The sequence below is a fragment of the Erythrolamprus reginae genome, chromosome 1, assembly GCF_031021105.1.
Source record: "Erythrolamprus reginae isolate rEryReg1 chromosome 1, rEryReg1.hap1, whole genome shotgun sequence".
Lineage (NCBI taxonomy): Eukaryota > Metazoa > Chordata > Lepidosauria > Squamata > Dipsadidae > Erythrolamprus > Erythrolamprus reginae.
In genome coordinates, this window is record NC_091950.1 from 25,180,137 (window position 1) to 25,201,308 (window position 21,172).

Here is a 21,172-nt window from a genome sequence, read left to right on the forward strand (position 1 = left end):
AATCAGCATACATTAAAATACAATACAACAATAATATCCGTGCAAATCTAATAGTTAAAATTCTAAACTAAAATCCCCTTATATTTAAAAAACAATCAATTTACTCAATCACATCCACACATAACATTTCATGGTCAGAAAGAGGGCGGGGGCCCATGCTCTAACTGCCCCAGGCCTGGTGACATAGATGGATCTTAAGGCTTTTGTGAAAGGCGAGGAGGGTGGGGGCAGTGCAAATCTCTGGGAGGAGCTGAGTCCAGAGGGCCGTGGCCACCACAGAGAAGGCTCTTCCCCATGAAGAGCTGTTCTTGTGTCTAGTTGTCTAAGTGTGCAATGCTCTATAGTGTCATTTTGAGGGTAGGAGGTGAAACAGTTTATGCCCAGGATGTGAAGGGTCAGTAAATATTTTCACTGCCTTCTTATACAACTAGTGCTCAACGTTCAACTCTTTGTTCAGAGACCATTTTAGGCTATAGCAGCACTGAAAAAGTGACGTATGGCCATTTGTATAATTATGACCATTGCAGCATCTCCATAAACACATGATCAAAATTCAGGTGTTTGGCAACACATTGGCAGGTATTTACAACAATTACAACACTTACATGGGGGTGCTGACATGGGGATGAAACTGGACTTAGGTGGAAAAAAAATAATCAAAAGACCCAGAGATAATTTGATGGAAAAGATCACAATATAGTAGTTATAGGGGTCTTATTTCCCCTGACACACAATGCAGGGGTCAGAGGGAATGGCCTTGAAAGTACAGGTGGACGAGCAGGTACCAAGCCAACGGTCAGATAAGTGAGGCCTGAGCCTGGACTAAAAAGTAATACGGCTCTGTCCATTAATCTGATTGAGATGTGAATGGGTGTGGTTTCGTGTTTTTATGACCTGGGTTTTAGATTGGTTTTAAATTTTATAAATTTTTATAATTGGGCTTCAGAATTGTTGCTTTGTATTATTTATATATTGTGAGCTGCCCTGAGTCTTTGGAGAAGGGCAGCATAATAAGTCGAAGGAAGGGAGGAAGAGAAGGAAGGAAGGAAGGAAGAGAAGGAAGAGAAGGAAGGAAGAGAAGGAAGGAAGGAAGAGAAGGAAGGAAGGAAGAGAAGGAAGAGAAGGAAGGAAGGAAGGAAGGAAGAGAAGGAAGGAAGAGAAGGAAGGAAGGAAGAGAAGGAAAGAAGGAAGGAAGGAAGGAAGGAAGAGAAGGAAGGAAGGAAGGAAGAGAAGGAAGGAAGAGAAGGAAGGAAGGAAGGAAGGAAGAGAAGGAAGGAAGGAAGAGAAGGAAGGAAGGAAGGAAGGAAGGAAGGAAGGAAGGAAGGAAGGAACCAACTCCCCCCAGAGATTAGAATTGCCCCCACCCTCCTCGCCTTTCGTAAACTTCTTAAAACCCACCTCTGCCATCAGGCATGGGGGAACTGAGATACTCTTTCCCCCTAGGCCTTTACAATTTACGCATGGTATGTCTGTTTGTATGTTTGGCTTTTATAATAAGGTTTTTTTTAGTTATTTTACTATTGGATTGGATTGTTACATGCTGTTTTTATCATTGTTGTTAGCTGCCCAGTGTCTACGGAGAGGGGCGGCATACAAATCCAATAAATAAAATAAGTAAAATAAGTAAAATAAATAAAATAAATAAAATAAATAAAATAAATAAAATAAATAAAATACATAAAATACATAAAATACATAAAATACATAAAATAAATAAAATAAATAAAATACATAAAATAAATAAAATAAATAAAATAAATAAAATAAATAAAATAAATAAAATAAATAAATAAAATAAGGAAGGAAAGAAGGAAGGAAGGAAGGAAGGAAGGAATCTAAGCATCCCAAATCCCCCATGAAAGTGAAGATAAGAGGAAGTAGAGGAAAAGCATGTTGAGGCTTGCAAGATTAATGACAACCCTTCCATAAGAGGAAACCAAGGCCCTATTGGTCAAGGTTACTTTTATTGTAAAGTTATAGTAATTGAATCTTTAGAATCTGAATGCACTGACCTCCTCCCTCACTGTATCTTTACAGGAATTGAGGAGGAGCTTATCTGAGATGCTTCCTCCTCTTGTTTTCTTGGCCTGGGTTCAAGCCCCCTTGTCCGCCCCCCCCCTTCTCTCTCACACACACACCACTCATTGGCAAAGATCACGTCTGTCCACCACGAAGTTCTCCAGATTTCAAAGGAGGCCCTCGCGCTTCATTTGCTTCCTCCTGAGCCTGGAAGGGAGCCGATGCTCTTTTGTCCAAGCTGTTTCACCCTGTCCTTAGCCTTGTTTTGCGCCTTCCCAGCACTGCTTTAAAACAATCTCTTCCTTTGTGCATCAAGTGAGGAACAGTGGTTGGGCGCTGGCAACCAGCAGGGAGGAGGCTTCAAAGTGCAGGATCTCTGCCAAAATGTACAGCAGGGACTGGAGTGGGGACCGCAATGAGGACCAGCGACAAGAGATGTAAGGATGGTCAAAACCAACTTCCCTTCCCTGAATGCTTCGCAGGAGTGTTAAATAAAGATTTGCCTAGCAATTTTCTTTTTTAAAAACTTTTTTGTGAAAAAATATAATCTTTATTGTGTTGTGGTTAGCTCTGGCCCAGCTCCTGCCGCAAGGACTGTGGATGTGGGGGAGACATCCACATGCTGCAGGCCTGTTTTGCCCCCGATGGAATCCACTGATGAAGGCTCCTCTGACCAAGAAGACATAAGTGACAGGGAGGAGGAGAGCGTGGCAGACAGCTCAGAAGGAGATCAATTATCTTGCTCCTCCTTGGATTCAGAACAAAAGTTAATGATACAGCCACACATGCGGAGAGCGAAGCACAGGCAACAACAACTGAGAGATTATTATCAAAGAAAATGAGGCTACCTGTGGTTGGGTGGGGCTGTGGTAATTAATGAGGCTGCTATAAAGAGCAGCCTGTGGGTTTGGCCATTGTGGAGAATTATCTGATCTTTGTGTTTCGTGACTGCTTTACTGACTTTGACCTTTTGTGTGCTGATTTTTCCCCGCTTTGAAACTAAACCAGAGCAAAGTGTGTTTCACTTTGTGAAAGAAGAAGGACTGTGAATTGCCTCACGGCTGCAAGCTAAATATCACAGAACTGATAAGGGACTTGTACAAATTACCAGTTTGTTTGGAGACCAGTGCTCTTTGCTATCCCAAAAGAGGGCTTGGTTTAAGTGACTTTTCATTATAAAGAACATTGTTTTGAATTTTCAAACGTGTGTGTGTCTGAAATTTGTACCTGTGAATTTTTGGGAGGATTCTACCAGAGAGCTCGACAGAACATATTGAAGACAAATAAGGGGGAAACATAAAATAAAAGGGATGAGCAGATGTCAATACAAAGGTATATGAATTTTGAATATACAATTATAAATCGGAATACACATTTATATATAAAAAAAGAAAAAAGAGCTAAGGGAAAGAGAGGGAAGTAGAGAAAAAAAGAGAAGAGAGTGAAAGAAGATGGGAAGTAAAGAAAGAGAGGAAAAAGAAAGAAAAGAAGAAATAAGTTCATATCTTGCCATAGTTAATGTCAACTTATCTGTTGACCCGATTACAGCTTTAAAGATCTTTACTCTGTATATATAAAAGTTTTAAGTTTCCAAACTTAGGTTGGAGTTAAGATTTTTGTCGTTTTAAGTTTTTTTGTCCTTTTTCATTAATTCCTGATGTTATTTTGTAGGTTTGCGGGATAGTTGTTTGCCTAGCAATTTTCAGGTGCGTGTACACTACAGGCAGTCCTTGACTTATAAACTGTCCATTTAGCAATGGTGTGAAATTACAGCGGCACTGAAAATAGTGATCTGCAATCGGCCCTCGCGCTTACAACCGTCACAGCATCCCCAGGGTTACATGATCAAAATTCCAGGGTGTATTTATAAAGGTTGTAGGGTCCAGGACAGGTGCCACAAGTATCTCTCTGCTTGCTTGTATGTCTGCAGAACGGGTGGGTTCTGGATTCTTTTACTGCTGGTTTACTGAAAGAGTAGTAGATGCTTGGAACAAATTTCCAGCAGATGTGGTTGGTAAATCCACAGTAACTGAATTTAAACATGCCTGGGATAAACATAGATCCATCCTAAGATAAAATACAGGAAATAGTATAAGGGCAGACTAGATGGACCAGGAGGTCTTTTTCTGCCGTCAATCTTCTATGTTTCTATGGTTCGCTCAGGGACTTGCTGCGGTGGCTGTTGTGCGCATTCACAGTACTTTTAAAAGTTTCTGAAAAAAAGATGGCGCCGCCTATGGTGCCACCGAGAGAACTGGGTCAGGGGCATGGCAGGCCTAGGTGGCTACCAGTTCCAGTGACCCAGGCCGCCAAATTACTACCGCAGTGGTGGATTGCTACCGCTATGCCCGGAGCTCCGTTCCAGTAGTGCCCACCAGATTGCGCAATTTGCGCATGACCGCTCTGGTGCCATCTTTACCTGTCCAGCAGGTGGCACCATTTTTAAAAACAAAATATTGGGCCTTTTTTGCTTCCTGCAGCAACAAAATCTCGCAAGAGGACACTCACTGGCACGAGATTTCAGCAATTTTATGCTTCCATGCATGCACAAAAGCAAAAAAAAACCATTGTAATTGCATGTGCATGAGCATCCCTTGCAAGATTTTGGTGCAATTTTGCTTCCTGTGCGTGCATGGAAGCAAAATTGCATGAGGTGACATATGCACAGGTGCGCATGGCCGTGCATGGGTGACCACCCAAATGAGCAGGATGCGCACTTAGCGCACTGGTATGCAGGTAAGTGGAACCCACCACTGTACTACCTGTTCTATTGGACCGGTCTTAACTGGTAAGAACCCACCTCTGCTGCAAATCCATCCATCCATCCATCCATCTATGATCTGTTTCTTCTGTTATTCCTTCCTTCCATCCATTCACACCCACACACCATTATAGCAGCTTTCTGGCATTTCACAGATGATCATCACCCCGAAAGCATTACTTCACAGTCTGCATTGGTTGCCGATCAATTTCCGGTCACAATTCAAAGTGTTGGTTATGACTATAAAGCCCTTCATGTCATCGGACCAGAATACCTCCGGGACCGCCTTCTGCCACACGAATCCCAGCAACCGGTTAGGTCCCACAGAGTTGGCTTTCTCCGGGTCCCATCGACTAAACAATGTCGTTTGGCGGGACCCAGGAGAAGAGCCTTGTCTGTAGCGGCCCCAACCTTCTGGAACCAGCCCCCCCCCCCCCGGGGATTAGAACTGCCCCCACTCTTCTTGCCTTTCGTAAAGTTCTTAAGACCCATCTCTGCCGTCAGGCATGGGGGAACTGAGACATCTCCCCCAGGCCTATACAGTTTATACATGGTATGTTTGTGTGTATGTTTGCTTTTAATAATGGGTTTTTTAGCTTTTTTTAAATTATTAGATTTGTTCTTACATTGTTCTTGTTATTGTTGTGAGCCGCCCCGAGTCTGCGGAGAGGGGCGGCATACAAATCTAATAAATAATAATAATAATTAATAATAATAATAATAATAATAATAATAATAATAATAATAACTGTCCAAACACAAGCAAAGTCAGGATGGACCTTAACTCCTCCCCCACCCTACCCTGCTTCTTCTTCACTTGGACATGACTCTCTGCACAATAACCCCCTTTTCTGGTCCCTCACATAGACCCTTTTCTTCTCCGCCTTTAGAAGTCGGCAAAGTTACAACATCAGCCGGATGCTGAGGCTCACTCACAAGAGCCCCCTGGTAACAGCCTCTGTTGATCGCCAAAGCACTGGAGATGGATGGGGAGCCCAGGCCAGCCTTTGCCTCCTCTCCTTGGCACAGCCATTTGTGGAATTGCCCTACTGAAAGTGAGCTGAGTCTGTAGCCCTTTAGGTTGAAAAATGTACATTTGGTACCATTTAGGTATGTCAAGTTAAATATCTTCGGGACCGTCTTCTGCCGCACGAATCCCAGCGACCGGTTAGGTCCCACAGAGTTGGTCTTCTCCGGGTCCCGTCGACTAAACAATGTTGTTTGACAGGACCCAGGGGAAGAGCCTTCTCTGTGGCGGCCCCGGCCCTCTGGAACCAACTCCCCCCGGATATCAGGGTTGCCCCCACCCTCCTTGCCTTTCGTAAGCTCCTTAAAACCCACCTCTGTCGTCAGGCATGGGGGAACTGAGATATTCCCTTCCCCCTAGGCTTATAAAATTTATGCATGGTATGTCTGTTTGTATGATTGGTCTCTTAAATTGGGGTTTTTAAAATTACTTTTTATATTAGATTTGTTATATTTGTCTTTTTTACTGCTGTTAGCCGCCCCGAGTCTGCAGAGAGGGGCGGCATACAAATCAGATCAGATCAGATCAGATCAGATCAGATCAGATCAGATCAGATCAGATCAGATCAGATCAGATCAAATCAAATCAAATCAAATCAAATCAAATCAAATCAATAAATATTAACTCAACTCAAAAAACCAGGGAGATGTTTTGATTCCAAAAATTATTATTTTCAAAATTTATCTGGACTTGAAACATCAAAGTCATCTGACTGGGATTTTTTCTGATGAAATCAATACATTTTTCCTGTATTTGTTGCCAAACACACAGATGTACTTCCATTTCTTAACTAAAGCTGTGTTTTTCCAATTAATGATGTACATATGTCCTCCAATAAAACATAGAAAACCATACAGCCCTGGGGCAGATGTGTTATACTGCTCTTTGTCCACTTGTGCTGTTTTACTAACATGCACCAGCAGAATGCTACCATGTTTTCCCGAAAACAAGACCGTCTTATATTTTTTGAACCCTGAAATAAGCGCTTGGCCTGTATTATGAATTATTGTAAAAATGTGAGTTCCAGGTATAGTTATAGATGAAGAAACGATAGACATCATGATCTCCAGAACGTTTAAATTTTTTTTAATATGCTAAGCTTTCTTCAGCCGCTGCTGACATCGTCAGAGTGTAAAATCCCCATTGAATAGATGCTTGCTTTTATGCAGTGCCAATCACATGCAGGGACTAAATCGATCGGCATTATATAAAAGCAAGCATCTCTTCAATGGGGATTTTATACTCTGACAATGTCAGCAGGGGCTGAAGAAAGCTTAGTATATTAAAAAAAATTAAATGTTCTGGAGAACGTTTGTCTATCGCTTCTTCATATACAGTATATATGTACACGGTGTTTCCCCCAAAATAAGACCCTGTCTTATATTTTTTGGAAACCTGAAAAAAGTGCTTGGCTTTATTGCCATGCACTCAAAAGCTCAATTGGGCTAATTATCTGGACTTGAGACATCAAAGTCATCTGACTGGGTTTTTTTCTGATGAAATCAATACATTTTTCCTGTATTTGTTGCCAAACACACAGATGTACTTCCATTTCTTAACTAAAGTTGTGTTTTTCCCATTAATGATGTACATATGTGCTTCAATAAAACATAGAAAACCATACAGCCCTAGGGCAGATGTATTATACTGCTCTTTGTCCAGTTGTGCTGTTCTAACATGCACCAGCAGAATGCTACCATGTTTTCCCAAAAACAAGACCCTGTCTTATATTTTTTGAACTCTGAAATAAGTGCTTGGCCTTATTTTGGGGGAGGTTTATTATTTTGGGGCGCATGCAGCAAGACACTGCTCCTCTTGCCGTCTTATCTGATTTCCAGCTCTGTCTCCCTAACATGTTCACATCTCTCCAACACTCCGTGGTCTGCACTGGTCTCTATCTCTCTCTCTCTCTCTCTTTCTCTCTCTCTCTCTATCTCTCTATCCATCCATCCATCCATCCATCCATCCACGCGCACTGGCGCGATACCAGTAAAAAATACTGGGGGTTTTGTTTCCACACAGGCACGGATAAAACCCCGGAATTCCACACATGAAACCCCGGAAATCGCGTGTGCGCGCATCTTCACGCGATATTTGGCTTCTGGTGCATTCTGGTAGGGCTGCGATTAATAGCCCGCCCCGGGGGGCAGCATATTTGGAATCAGACTCGATACCTGGGCTGTAGGAAAAAAGTAGAACAATTTGCCCAGGCTGGTTATAAGCAGAGTTTGCATCCTCTTCTTTCCAGCCAGAATGAATCTTTGCTTTGTTGGTTACAAGCCTGTTTGTTTTTCCAAACAGCAGCATCTATTGATCTAAAGCAGGCAACGGATGTACAGCTTTGGAATTAAGCCTGAAGGGCTCCGATAATCATTCCCTTCATAATTTGATCCCTCCCTCCCTCTTTCTCTCTGTCTGTCTCTGTCTCTCTCCCCTACCAACCTCCCTCCCTCTCTCGCACACACCCATAACTCACAAACACACACAACACCAGGACTCTAAGCTGTTTTCCAATAATAACCAGCAGGCAGTGGAAGCCATTTTGATCAAATAGGAACAGAGTCCTATAATGGGAGAGGGGGGGTGTTGCGCAATCTTGGTAGATTCTCCCAGAGAGAAATTTTGGTGTTTTAAACTCTTCCGACATGAGCTGCTATTCTGGAAAAGGCTCCTGGGAAAAATACACTGTGAGACTCAAGGTGGGTCTTTTAGAAGGCCTAATTTCCAGGACAAAAAATCAGGACCATGTGTAAGTTGCAACATGGAAGATTTATTCACTGTGTGAGCTGCGCTGGCTTCCAATCGGTCTCCGAACGCAATTTAAGGCGTTGGTTATCACCTATAAAGCCCTACATGGCTTAGGACCAGATTATTTATGGGACCATCTTCTGCCTCTCACATCCCAGAGACCAATTAGATCACACAGAGTCGGCCTTCTCCAGGTCCAGTCAGCCAAGCAATGTGGGACCGCAGGGAAGGGCCTTCTCTGTGGCAGCTCCAGTCCTCTGAAATCAACTCCTCCCAGAGATTCATGATGTCAAGCTAACCACACCCTCTGGCCACCCACTCCCCCAGAGGTCAAACACAACCCTGGTGCGGCCCTGAATGAAATCAAGTTTGACACCCCTGCTATAGAGCAGTGTTTCCCAACCTTGGCAACTTGGAGATATCTGGACTTCAACTCCCAGAATTCCCCAGCCAGCATTCGCTCGTTGCCAAGCATTTACCAGTGTGAACTACCATTATGGACACTGCCCAGAGTGTGTGAAAGTGTGCATGTGCAGGGGGCAGTCATGAGCACATACACAGGTGGGGCGCGCATTGCATTGTGGGTGCCAGCACACACACACTTTCGGCACGCAACCAGGAAAAGGTTTGCCATCACTGGTATATAGCATGTATATATGTGTGTTATTTATGTATGTGGGTAGATATATACTTTTTTTAAAGAGCACGCAACCGAATTTCATTTTGAATGTGTGCCAGTGCACTCATCGTAAAAAATGACCATAAAGATTATCTTATCTTATCTAATGTTTATCCCGTCATTCAACCAAAGTTGAGTCATCAAAATGCTAATACTTACCTAACAGAGCTGCTCAGAGCTCTGGTGTAATACTTCACTTGTTTCAAAAACGTGAAAGTTCCGAAAGTACTTAGCACTGAGTATTAAAGCAAATGTGGAGGATATAATTACAAGCCAGTGCAAATATGATTCAATGCAAGAGCAACTCACCGCTATCACCTGGAGCCTCTCCTGCTGAATCGTGCTTGTTTCGATGATCCTGAAAGAAAAACAGAAACAGATGAAGAATTCACCTATTGATGCCCGATTCTCCCCACCCCCACAGGTCTTCCAAAGTTCTGCCTATACTTCAAGGTGGGCTTTCCTCCAACTCTCTGTGATGAATGCTTAACTCCTGTTTCATGGCATATTTTAATGGCATGTGAGAAAGACCTTGAGGGATGGGGGAAGAAGGGGCGGGGGAAGCAAGTAGGATGTTTGGCTGCATAGGTAGAGGTATAAGAAGCAGGAAGATATATGGATTAGACAAAGCAATAAGGAGATACATAGAGTTTGCTTTTTGATTCGCCAGGAATGCAAACAAAATGGAAATGACGTACTATGTAACCATTTTCCTTTCAGAAAAAGACCTCATGGTCCATCTAGTCTGCCCTTATACTATTTCCTGTATTTTATTTTAGGCTGGCTATATGTTTATCCCAGGCATGTTTAAATTCAGTTAAATTCAACCACGGCTGCTGGAAATTTGTTCCGAGCATCTACTACTCTTTTAGTAAAATAATGTTTTCTCACGTTACTTCTAATCTTTGCCCCAACTAACCTCAGGTTGTGCTCCCTTGTTCTTGTGTTCACTTTCCTATTAAAAACATTTCTCTCCTGAATCTTATTTGACCCTTTAACATATTTAAATGTTTTGATCATGTCCCCCCTTTCCCTTCTGTCCTCCAGACTATACAGGTTGAGTTCATTAAGTCTTTCCTGATACGTTTTATGCTTAAGACCTTCCACCATGTTTGTAGCCCTTCTTTGGACCTGTTCAATTTTATCAGTATCCTTTTGTAGGTGAGATCTCCAGAACTGAACACAGTATTCCAAATGTGGTCTCACCGGCACTCTATACAGCGGGATCACAATCTCCCTCTTCCTGCTTGTTATACCTCTAGCTATGCAGCCAAGCATTCTACTCATTTTCCCTACCGCCTGACTGCACTGTTAACCCATTTTGAGTCAGAAATCACTACCCCTAAATCCTTCTCTTCTGAAGTTTTTGCTAACACAGAACTGCCAATACAATACTCAGATTGAGGATTCCTTTAGCCCAAGTGCATTATTTTACATTTAGAAACATTAAACTGCAGTTTCTATTGCTTTGACCACTTATCTAGTAAAGCTAAATCATTTGCCATATTACAGACGCTTCTGGGAATATCAACCCTATCACACACTTTAGAGTCATCAGCAACTACAAGCAGAACCGGGTTCCTACCGGAACGGGAGGGGCAACACCGCACCGATAGTGGAAATGGGTGTATGTGTGCGTGTCGGAGTGAGAAATTTTGTGCGAGAGAGCATTTTCACGTGGGATTTGGCTTCCTGAGCATGCACAGAAGCTAAATCTCACACAGATGCATGCCTGACCCCCGGACACACCCGCGGCGATCACCAGTAGCGTACCGGTACGACGGGGAACCCTTGCCTGCACCATATGAGCTGGTGTAAGCCAAAAACTAACTGTAAACAAGAGAGAATTGTTTCCAAAAATGTCGTACGTTGGGAAGCTTTCAAGCAAGAAGGGTGGAATCAAAGATTCTCAGTATCAACAAAGCAAAGTTGAAGGATTCACACGCAGGAGCAAAAGACATATTTAGCCCTATCGATCACGCATGCCTCACTTTGCTGCCACCCCTTAAAGAATAAGAAAGGTATTGCTTAGCGAACAATAAAGCTATATACCCTTCATGGCATTGGACCAGAATACCCCCGGAACCGCCTTCTACTGCACAAATTCCAGCGGCCGACAAGGTCCCACAGAGTTGGCCTTCTCCGGGTCCCGTCGATCAAACAATGTCGTTTGGCGGGCCCCAGGGGAAGAGCCTTCTCTATGGTGACCTCTGGAATCAACTCCCCCTGGAGATTAGAACGGCCCCCACGGGTTTAGGACATTTAGCTTCCGCCAGTTGGATGAAGCTCTTTCCTCCGCAGCAGCTGATCAGACGCTGCCTTCACTCCCTCGCCCAAAGGCCCCTAGCTCTTGGCCCCAGTCCTTTGAATGAGAAGGGGGTCAGACTAGATAGCCACTGAGTTCCCTTTCCTCTCTATCATTCTGTAAGTCTCCTGAATGAGAAGGTGGGTCAGGTCAGACTAGATGGCCACCAAGGTCCCTTCCCTCTCTATCATTCTGTAAGTCTCCTGAATGAGAAGGGGGTCAGACTAGATGGCCACCGAGGTCCCTTCCATCTCTATCATTCAATGTGTGTGTTCGTGTATGAAAGAGCAAACTGTCCCATTCTTTCCTTCCAAAAGTAGCATTTTGTAACAACCGTTCTGATTGGATGGTGGCGAAGTGTCCCATGTGGCCAAAACGCTGTGGCTGAATTTGGATTTTTGTGGCCAAAGGGCTGGGGCCAAGAGCTAGGGGCCTTTGGGCGAGGGAGTGAAGGCAGCGGCCGATCAGCTGCTGCGAAGGAAAGAGCTTCATCCAACTGGCGGAGGCAAAAAGTCCCATTCCCGCCCCCACCCTCCTTGTCTTTCGCAAGTTACTCAAGACCCACCTATATCGCCAGGCATGGGGGAATTAAGACATCTCCCCCAGGCTTTCTTATATTTTATGTTTGGTATGTACAGTGGAACCTCGACATACGAGCAGCTCTACTTACGAGCTACTCGAGATAAGAGCTGGGAGGGGAGCGACATTTTTGTTCGCCTCCCGAGCTCACATTCGGGATACGAGCGCCAAGGAGCTGTCTCGGCTTCAGGAGACAGCTCCTTGGCGCTCGTATCCCGCGTGTTTTAAAAGGTTGCAGCCGGCCTGGGGTGCTGGGGGGGGGTGCTGGCAAGCCCCCCAGGCCGGCTGCAACCTTTTAAAACACGCGCGCCACTTCGCAGCTGTCTCCTGAAGCCGGAACGCTAACTTCCGCGTTCGGTTTCAGAAGACAGCTGCAAAGCGGCGCGTGTGTTTTAAAACGTCAGAGCCGGCCTGGGGGGGTCGGGGGCTTCCCCTCAAGCCCCCCAGGCCGGCTCTGACGTTTTAAAACACACGCGCCACTTCGCAGCTGTCTTCTGAAGCCGGAACGCTAACTTCCTTGTTCGGTTTCAGAAGACAGCTGCGAAGTGGCGCGCGTGTTTTAAACGTCAGAGCCGGCCTGGGGGGCTCGGGGGGGAAGCCCCCGACCCCCCCCCAGGCCGGCTCTGACGTTTTAAAACACGCGCGCCGCTTCGCAGCTGTCTCTGAACGACAACTTCCGAGGGTTTTTTTGTTGTTGCACGGATTAATTGACTTTACATTGTTTCCTATGGGAAACAATGTTTCGTCATACGAGCGTTCTGACTTACGAGCCTCCTTCCGGAACCAATTAGTCTCGTAAGTCGGGGTTCTACTGTATGTGCTGTATGGTTTTTAAGTTGTTGGGGTTTTTTAAATATAATTTTATTACTAGATTTGTTCCATTATTATACCGTTTTTATTATTGTTGTGAGCCGCCCCAAGTCTTCAGAGAGGGGCGGCATACAAATCTAATAAATTGAATTGAATTGAATTGAATAAAGCCATTGTGTGTCTGTCTACTGTTAAGCAGCTTCTACTGTATAGATACACGCCTGAGTATTGCAGAGATATGGGGGTGGGGGGTGGATTTCTTTGAGAGGGCACAGATGGTGCATCAAAACTCACTGGACGCAACAGACAGACACTTAATGGCCATTTCCTTCCTCGCCTTCTGACCCCATCTTCCTTTGTTTCTACACCTTTTTTTTGCTGTTGTTGCTAAAAACAGGCACTTCCTTTTTGGTGCTCTTATAGGTTTTGGCCTTTGTATTGTTCTGGAGGGTGGGGAAGCCTCCTCTCGTGCCAAAAGGATAGCCAGGAGGGAAAAAATAGGGGGGGGGGAACCTAGTCTGCTCCTCTACTTTAAAACAAGCACAGATGCATGGGAAAATGAGCAAAGATAAAGAAGTTTGCACGCTGGGGTGAATGGAATAATCTATTCCTAGTTCCTTCCATTGTTTGTCTATTTAGGGCTACTTGAGCTGGGCTCAAATGGTTCATCCAAATGAACAATAGATGGCAGATACGAGTCTCTTGTTTCTCTCTGCTGCCATCTAATGGTTATCTGAGTTTTTCCAGGTAAGAGCCTGTATACAGTAGTGGCTTTCAACCTTTCTTTCTAAAAAATAAATTTTATTGATTTTTTTAATAACATTAATAAAAACAAATACACACAACACAAAAATAGTACACAGTGATATGTGTTCCCCCCACCCAACATCATTCATTCTATCCCTCCGTCAAATGAGGTGTACTGATTAATAATATTTTAAAGCAAGAACATTACAATATTTACAAAATATTCCGTGTGATTCCGGTTTATTCTTTATAAATTGGTCTCGAATTTTACTGACTATAAAACTTCTAACTGTCCCATCTTCCCATCAGTTTTTTCACTTTATTTTCATTGATTGTATTCATTTTAGTATCCATAATTTCAAATTGTGTTCCACCATGTACTGGTACCAATTTTGTATTGTCCATTTTGTTGCATCCTTCCAATCTAAAACTATTACCACCTGGGCACTGGTTTTCAACCTTTCTTAATGCTGTGACCCCTTAATACAATTCCTCATGTTGTGGTGACCCCAACTATAGGTCTACTGCCAATTCTCCCAACAGAGCTTTGATTGGCTGGAAGGTCAGAGGGACGCCCCCACTGTAAACACCTGATTGGTCAGATTGTAAAAATATGTTCCAAGGTGCCAAGATAGACGCTTTAGTTCCTAACACGATGGGAAATTTGTCTTTTCCCCTGTTCTTAGGCGACCCTTGTGAAACGGTCATTGATAAAGAAAGGTATAGGTAGTTTAGTTTTGCTTTATAGTTGTTTCAATAATGTTAATTTGTTTATTATTTTTACTTTTGTAAATACTTTGAAGTATGTAATAAATAAAATCTGGACTGTACAATTTGGGGGGGGCAATATAGCCTGCATGATAAATCATTGAAGTACAGTGGTACCTCGTGATACGAACCTCTCGACATACGAACAATCCGAGATACAAACCCGGGGTTCAGAAATTTTTTGCGTCTTACGAACCTGCTGCCCGAGTCCACGTTTCGGCCGGCCAGGAAGGACGTATTCGTGACGTCAAAGCTCCGTCCATGGAATTCCCTATTGGGATTCCCCACCTCCGTTTGAGCCTCCCAAACGGCCCGACAGCTTCACGGCACTTTTGAAAAGCTGACAGCCGGGCGGTGGGGCCTCTCAGTGTCCTCCTGAACCCGAATGCTGACCCCGAACTTTTGCCGAACTTCCGGGTTCGGCATTCGGGAGAATGCCGAGAAGCCCCCCAGCTGTTTCAAATGGCGACAACTGGGCGTTGGGGCTTCTCGGCGGCCACTCGAACCAGAACTTTTGTCGAACTTCTGGGTTCGGCATTGGGAGAACGCTGAGAAGCGCCCGGCTGTTTCAAAAGGTGACAGCTGGGCGGCGGCGTTTTTTTGCGTTTTTTTTCTTGCACGCATTAATTCATTTTACATTGTTTCCTATGGGAAACAATGTTTCGTCTTACGAACTTTTTGCCTTACGAACCTTCTCCGGGAACCAATTAAGTTCGTAAGATGAGGTATTACTGTATCTATAAAATTAATTTGTTAATGGAAAAAAGCAAGTACTATACTAATTTATATACTTGAGACAAATTATAATCTGGTGTATAATTAATATAAACATAGTTACTTTAATGCTAATATAATGCTAATATCTGTATACACTACTATTAATTTAATTTTCTTTGATTTTCTTCTGTACTTACTATTGTGTTTCCTTTTTTAAAAGTGGAAAATTAATAACAATATTTAAAAAGAAGAAGAAACACACGGTGGAAGGATTCTAAAGCCAGGCATTTATATTCAACAGTAGAACCAAATGGATCTTAAGAGCCTTTCCTCAGAAGAATGCTTTGCCAATTCTTCACTCTAGACCTGTAATTTATAGCAGCTTGAGGGAATTGGGGAGGGGGGGGGAGCATTTGGTTATTGTCCTTGGTGAAGGAAAATAGCATTGGTAGGGCAAGGCCAAGAATGCCCTGGGTGGTTCATGAAGTATGCGGAAGGCCACCCTAATAGAATTAAATGCTTCTATATAGATTTTCTTCTCACTGCTGAGGTCATCTAAGTAGAAGCCTCGAGTTTAAATTAACGCCTGTATGCAAAGCAGGCTCCTGGGATTGAATTCAATGCACCATTTCCCCCCCCTTATGGCAGGGCTGGGAGGAACTATGGCATTTTTATGAGTTGTGGACTTCAACTCCCAGATTTCCTGAGCCAGCTGCCTCAGGAATTCTGGGAGTTGAAGTCAGTGATGAAAGGAAAGCTTCCAGAGCCCGGGGAGGACAAAATGGCTCCCCTGCCATGGTGCAGGAGGCTACCTGAGCCACGCCCACCATGGTCACGCCCATCCAGCAGCCAGGCAGAGAATCCCTCACTAAAATTTTGGAAGCCCACCCCTGCTCGGGAGGGCCGCCCACGGCTCACCCAAGCTCCATTTTCATTGGCAGAAGCATCGTGGGCCAGCCCTTCTCTGTTTCCAGAGCAGCCCCATAGGACAGATCTAAGTACCCTGGCCTGTGGGCCAAATCCGCTTCCCTAGACCTTGAATTTGATACCCCTGGGCTAGAGTTTGAACTGGGAGATGCTTTATGTTATGTTATGTTTTATGTATAAGTTGCCCAGAGGCCTTTTAAAGTGGGTAACCATATACAGTGGTACCTCTACTTAAGAATGCCTCTACTTAAGAGCTTTTCTAGATGAGAACCGGGTGTTCAAGATTTTTTTTGCCTCTTCTTAAGAACCATTTTCTACTTAAGAACCTGAGCCCGGAAAAAATTCCCAAGAAATTTGAGAGCGGCACGAAGGCCCGGCCAGTTTCCAGCCATTCCCCCTTTAATCCCAGCCATCTTGGGCTTTTCTGGGCTGCCAGAGGGGCCTTTCGGTGAACGAAGCATTTTCCTTTCTCTGGGTGCTTGGAGAGGGAATAAACCTCTGCCAGCGCCCAGAGAAAAGAAACGCTCCCTTCGCTCTGGGCAGCAATTTTCCTCCTCCCCTTCTTCCTCCTCCTCCTCCCACCCAAATTCCGAGCTTTTATTTCTTTCCTAATGTTTTTGCATGCATTATTTGCTTTTCCTATGGGAAAACGTGCTTCTTCTTACAAACTTTTCTACTTAAGAACTTGGTCACGGAATGAATTAAGTTCTTAAGTAGAGGTACCGCTGTACTTGGAAAAATTGCGAATTGCACACTGCTTTATTAAAGCATGCCTGTTCAGATGTAAGAACAATATAATTCAGTGAGTTGTTAGAAGAAAGTAGGATTGCAACCTTTCAAAATGCAGCTAAACAACAAGCAGAATTAAAGAGATGTAGATTGAGTTTGCAATTTTCTAGCAGATTCCTCTCCCCTCCCTTCCCTGTTATTCCCACAACTCTAACCGTTTGTTTCTACTACACAAATATATAAAACCATCATCAGGAAAAACAAAATTGTGATTTGTACCTTATCTAGCATCTGCCAGACTTATACTAAAAATAACAACGTTCAATCACACATTCCTGTTAGCTCTGTTTCTAGCTATTTTGCAAGCAGACTCCTGAGTTCTTTCTAGAAACTATCTTTCTATTATTATTATTGCTATTGTTGTTGTTGTTGTTGTTAGTTATTTATTAGATTTGTATGCCGCCCCTCTCCATAGACTCGGGGCGGCTCACAACAATATTATTATTACTATTACTATTACTATTACTATTATTATTATTATTTATTAGATTTGTATGCCGCCCCTGTCCGAAGACTCGGAGATCCTCCTAAGCGCCATTTTTGCTGGCAGAGGTCTGCAGGAGGCTGTTGTGGCTGAAAATGGCACCCGGGAGGCTGTTTTCGCTTGGGCCACCACAGGCGCTGACACAAGTGACGTCGAGCTGGCCCCGCCCACCCTGTCTATTTAATGGACAGGACAGCCCTCCATAAAATCAAGTCTGACACCCCTGCACCAGCTGAGGGGTCCTACTCACTGCCGCTACGGGTGTGATGCGCGCACAGCTTTTGGTTGCCAGTGTGCACGGGCGCACGTCCCAGTAAGATTTTGCTTCTGTGCATGCACAGTAAACAAAATCATGTGTAGGTGAGATCTTGGTGATTTTTTTTTTTGCATCCGCGCATGCACAGAAGCAAAGGATTGCCGAAATCCTGCGCGGGAGCACATCCCCTCAAAAGATCTTGCTTCCTGCGCATGCGCTGAAGCAAAATCTCGCTAGGATACATGCATGCACAGAGACACCAGAGAAGCAGAGCTGCATGCACAGCTCTATTTTCACTACGGGTGCGCAGTGTGGCCCATACTGGGTAGCAACCCGATTCTGTCCTGCACTACCCAGCACAACAGGGAAATTTAGGCTGACTTGAAGATTGCTATGTGAACTAACATACATTTCTCCCAAAATGTTCCTACTAAGCCAAAAATGGATAAAATTGCCCATGGCAATTTGTTGAAATTACATAAATTACAGGCCTGGCTGACAGTGGTGGGCTACAAGCCGGAACGCTAAATTGCGCTCGCTGCTGCGGCTCATAGGCTTTTGCAGGACCAGAGCGATTTTGCTGCTGCACCTGTGGAGGAAGCAAAATCGTGCATGGAACCGCAGGTGCGCGCGTGTTTCAGCATGCACGGAAGCAAAAAACTTCGCCGAAATACGGGCACACGTGCGGTTCCGTGCACGATTTTGCTTCCTCCACAGGTGCAGCAGCAAAATCGCGCTGGTCCTGCAAGAACTTATGAGCCGCGTCGGCAAGTGCAATTTAGCGTTCCAGCGCATAGCCCACCGCTGCTGGCTGAGGCCTTTGAGAGCTGAGGTCCACAAGTCTTAAAGTTGCCAAGTTTGGAGAACCACAAACTAGGTAGATGATTTCCAATAACCTTTCCAAGCTTTCTGTTATGTGATTCCATATGTGCTTGGGAGGGCCAACATAGCACCTGTCTAAAATTATTTTAAATAACCACTTCCAAGACACATATGGCTACTTTAAAGGGACGCATCCTGTTGCACATTTAGGCACACAAATGCTCCAAAACACTTCTTTTCTGATTAATTTCTGAAGTTTAGCTCCAGTTAATAGTGGGGTGATCTTTCTGCAGGAAATGCCAGGACTGTAAGGCCAGACATGAAGTTGGGAAACATTCTGGAATAGGACAATGCCAAAGTACTTCTGTGTTGAGATCTGGAAAACATCACGAATGGGTCCAGGTAGCAGTCAATAAAGTGTTGACTTTTATTTCCAGGACCGTGCTTTGGAACAAATAGTGGTCATAGGAAAAAATTATGGCTACTGGCAAATACTAGTGCAAATATATGTATTCCCTCCCCCCAAATAAGACATCCCCTGATAATAAGCGCAATTGAGCTTTTGAGTGCATGGCAATAAACCCAAGCACTTTTTTCAGATTTCCAAAAAATATAAGACAGTGTCTTATTTTTGGGGAGACACAGTGTATATGTATACAGTGATACCTTGTCTTACAAACTTAATTGGTTCCAGGAGGAGGTTCGTAAGGTGAAAAGTTCGTAAGATGAAGCAATGTTTCCCATAGGAAACAATGGAAAACCGATTAATGCGTGCAAGCCTCTCCCCACCAAAATAGCAAAAATGGGCGCTCTGCTGGGCACCGCCACACAGCTGTCACCTTCTGAAACAGCCGGGCGCTTCTTGGCGTTCTCCTGAACCCGAAAAGTTTGGCAAAAGTTCCTGGAGTCCCCGTTTCGGCCAGCCAGGAAGGACGTCTTCGTGATGTCAAAGCTCCGCCCCTGGAATTCCCTATTGGGATTCCCCACCTTTGTTTGAGCCTCCCGACCGGCTGAAAGCTCCACGGCTCTTCTGTTCTCCCGAACCTGAATCTGAACTTTTGCCGAACCTCCGGGTTCGGCGTTCGGGGCAATGCTGAGAAGCAACCCGGCTGTTTCAGAAGGAGACAGCTGGGCAGCGGTGCTTCTCGGCGTTCTCCCGAACCTGAACTTTTGCCGAATCTCCGAGTTTGGCGTTCAGGAGAACACTGAGAAGTGCCCCGGCTGTTTCAGGTGACAGCTGGGCAGCAGCGCCCAGCGAAGCATCTGGAGGCGGGGCATCCCATGGGTGGCGGTGGATTCATAAGGCGAAAAAAGTTCATAAGAAGCGGCAAAAAATTTCCGAACCCCGGGTTTGTATCTCGAAAAGTTCGTATGACGAGGGGTTCATATCACGAGGTACTACTGTATATGAAGAAGCAATAGACAAACGTTCTCCAGAACATTTAATTTTTTTTAATATACTAAGCTTTCTTCAGCCCCTGCTGACATCGTCAGAGTGTAAAATCCCCATTGAAGAGATGCTTGCTTTTATGTAATGCTGATCGATTTAGTCTCTGCATGTGATTGGCATTACATAAAAGCAAGCATCTATTCAATGGGGATTTTACACTCTGATGATGTCAGCAGCGGCTGAAGAAAGCTTAGCATATTAAAAAAAAAATTAAACGTTCCGGAGATCATGATGTCTATCGTTTCTTCATCTATAACTACACTTGGAACTCACATTTTTACAATAATTCGTAATACAGGCCAAGCACTTATTTCAGGGTTCAAAAAATATAAGACAGGGTCTTGTTTTAGGGAAAACATGGTAGCATTCTGCTGGTGCATGTTAGTAGAACAGCACAAGTGGACAAAGAGCAGTATAATATATCTTCCTCCAGGCTGTATGGTTTTCTGTGTTTTATTGGAGGACATATGTACATCATTAATGGGGAAAACACAGCTTTAGTTAAGAAAGTGGTACCTCTACCTAAGAATGCCTCTACTTACGAACTTTTCTAGATAAGAACCGGGTGTTCAAGATTTTTTTGCCTCTTCTCAAGAACCATTTTCCACTTACAAACCTGAGCCTCCGAAACTGTAACCGGAAAAGGCAGAGAGAAGCCTCCGCGGGGCCTCTCTAGGAATCTCCTGGGAGGAAACAGGGCCAGAAAAGGCGGGGAGAAGCCTCCGTGGGGCCTCTCTAGGAATCTCCTGGGAGGAAACAGGGTCGGAAAAGGCGGGGAGAAGCCTCCATGGGGCCTCTCTAGGAATCTCCTGGGAGGAAACGGAGCCTCCACCCTCCCTGTGGTTTCCCCAATCGCACGCATTATTTGCTTTTACATTAATTCCTATGGGAAAAAATTCCTTCTTCTTACAAACTTTTCTACTTAAGAACCTGGTCACGGAACGAATTAAGTTTGTAAGTAGAGGTACTACTGTATATATGAGGGGGGGGAGAGGGAGTGACCTAATTAGAACCTTGCAACTGAGAAATAGGCTCAGTGAGAGCTGCATCCAACTTTTGGGCCTCTGGTTATGATAAATGGGCTTGGCTTGGAGCTCTCTAGCTGAATTCTTCTGAAGATGTTTTGTTCTGCCCAAGTTTCTGTGGAGTCTGGCAATGACATTTAGAAATGAGCAGAGCTGCCCTGGGCTGGTCTTTTGAAAATCATCATCATCATCATCATCATCATCATCATGTCCTCATCAACACCATCATCTATTAAATTTCTATGCTGCCTGACTCCCA

The 21,172-nt window shown here is 44.3% G+C and overlaps 1 protein-coding gene across 4 annotated transcripts in view; it reads right to left on the reverse strand.

The window, feature by feature from the left end:
- PALM (paralemmin) overlaps positions 1–21,172 on the reverse strand; it is a 122,828-nt gene that overhangs the window by 62,363 nt on the left and 39,293 nt on the right. For all 4 annotated transcript variants that reach the window (XM_070747500.1, XM_070747471.1, XM_070747491.1 and 1 more), the window contains exon 2: positions 9,544–9,592. In XM_070747500.1, coding sequence (XP_070603601.1) covers positions 9,544–9,592 — 49 coding nt within the window. The remainder of the gene's footprint in view (positions 1–9,543; positions 9,593–21,172) is intronic.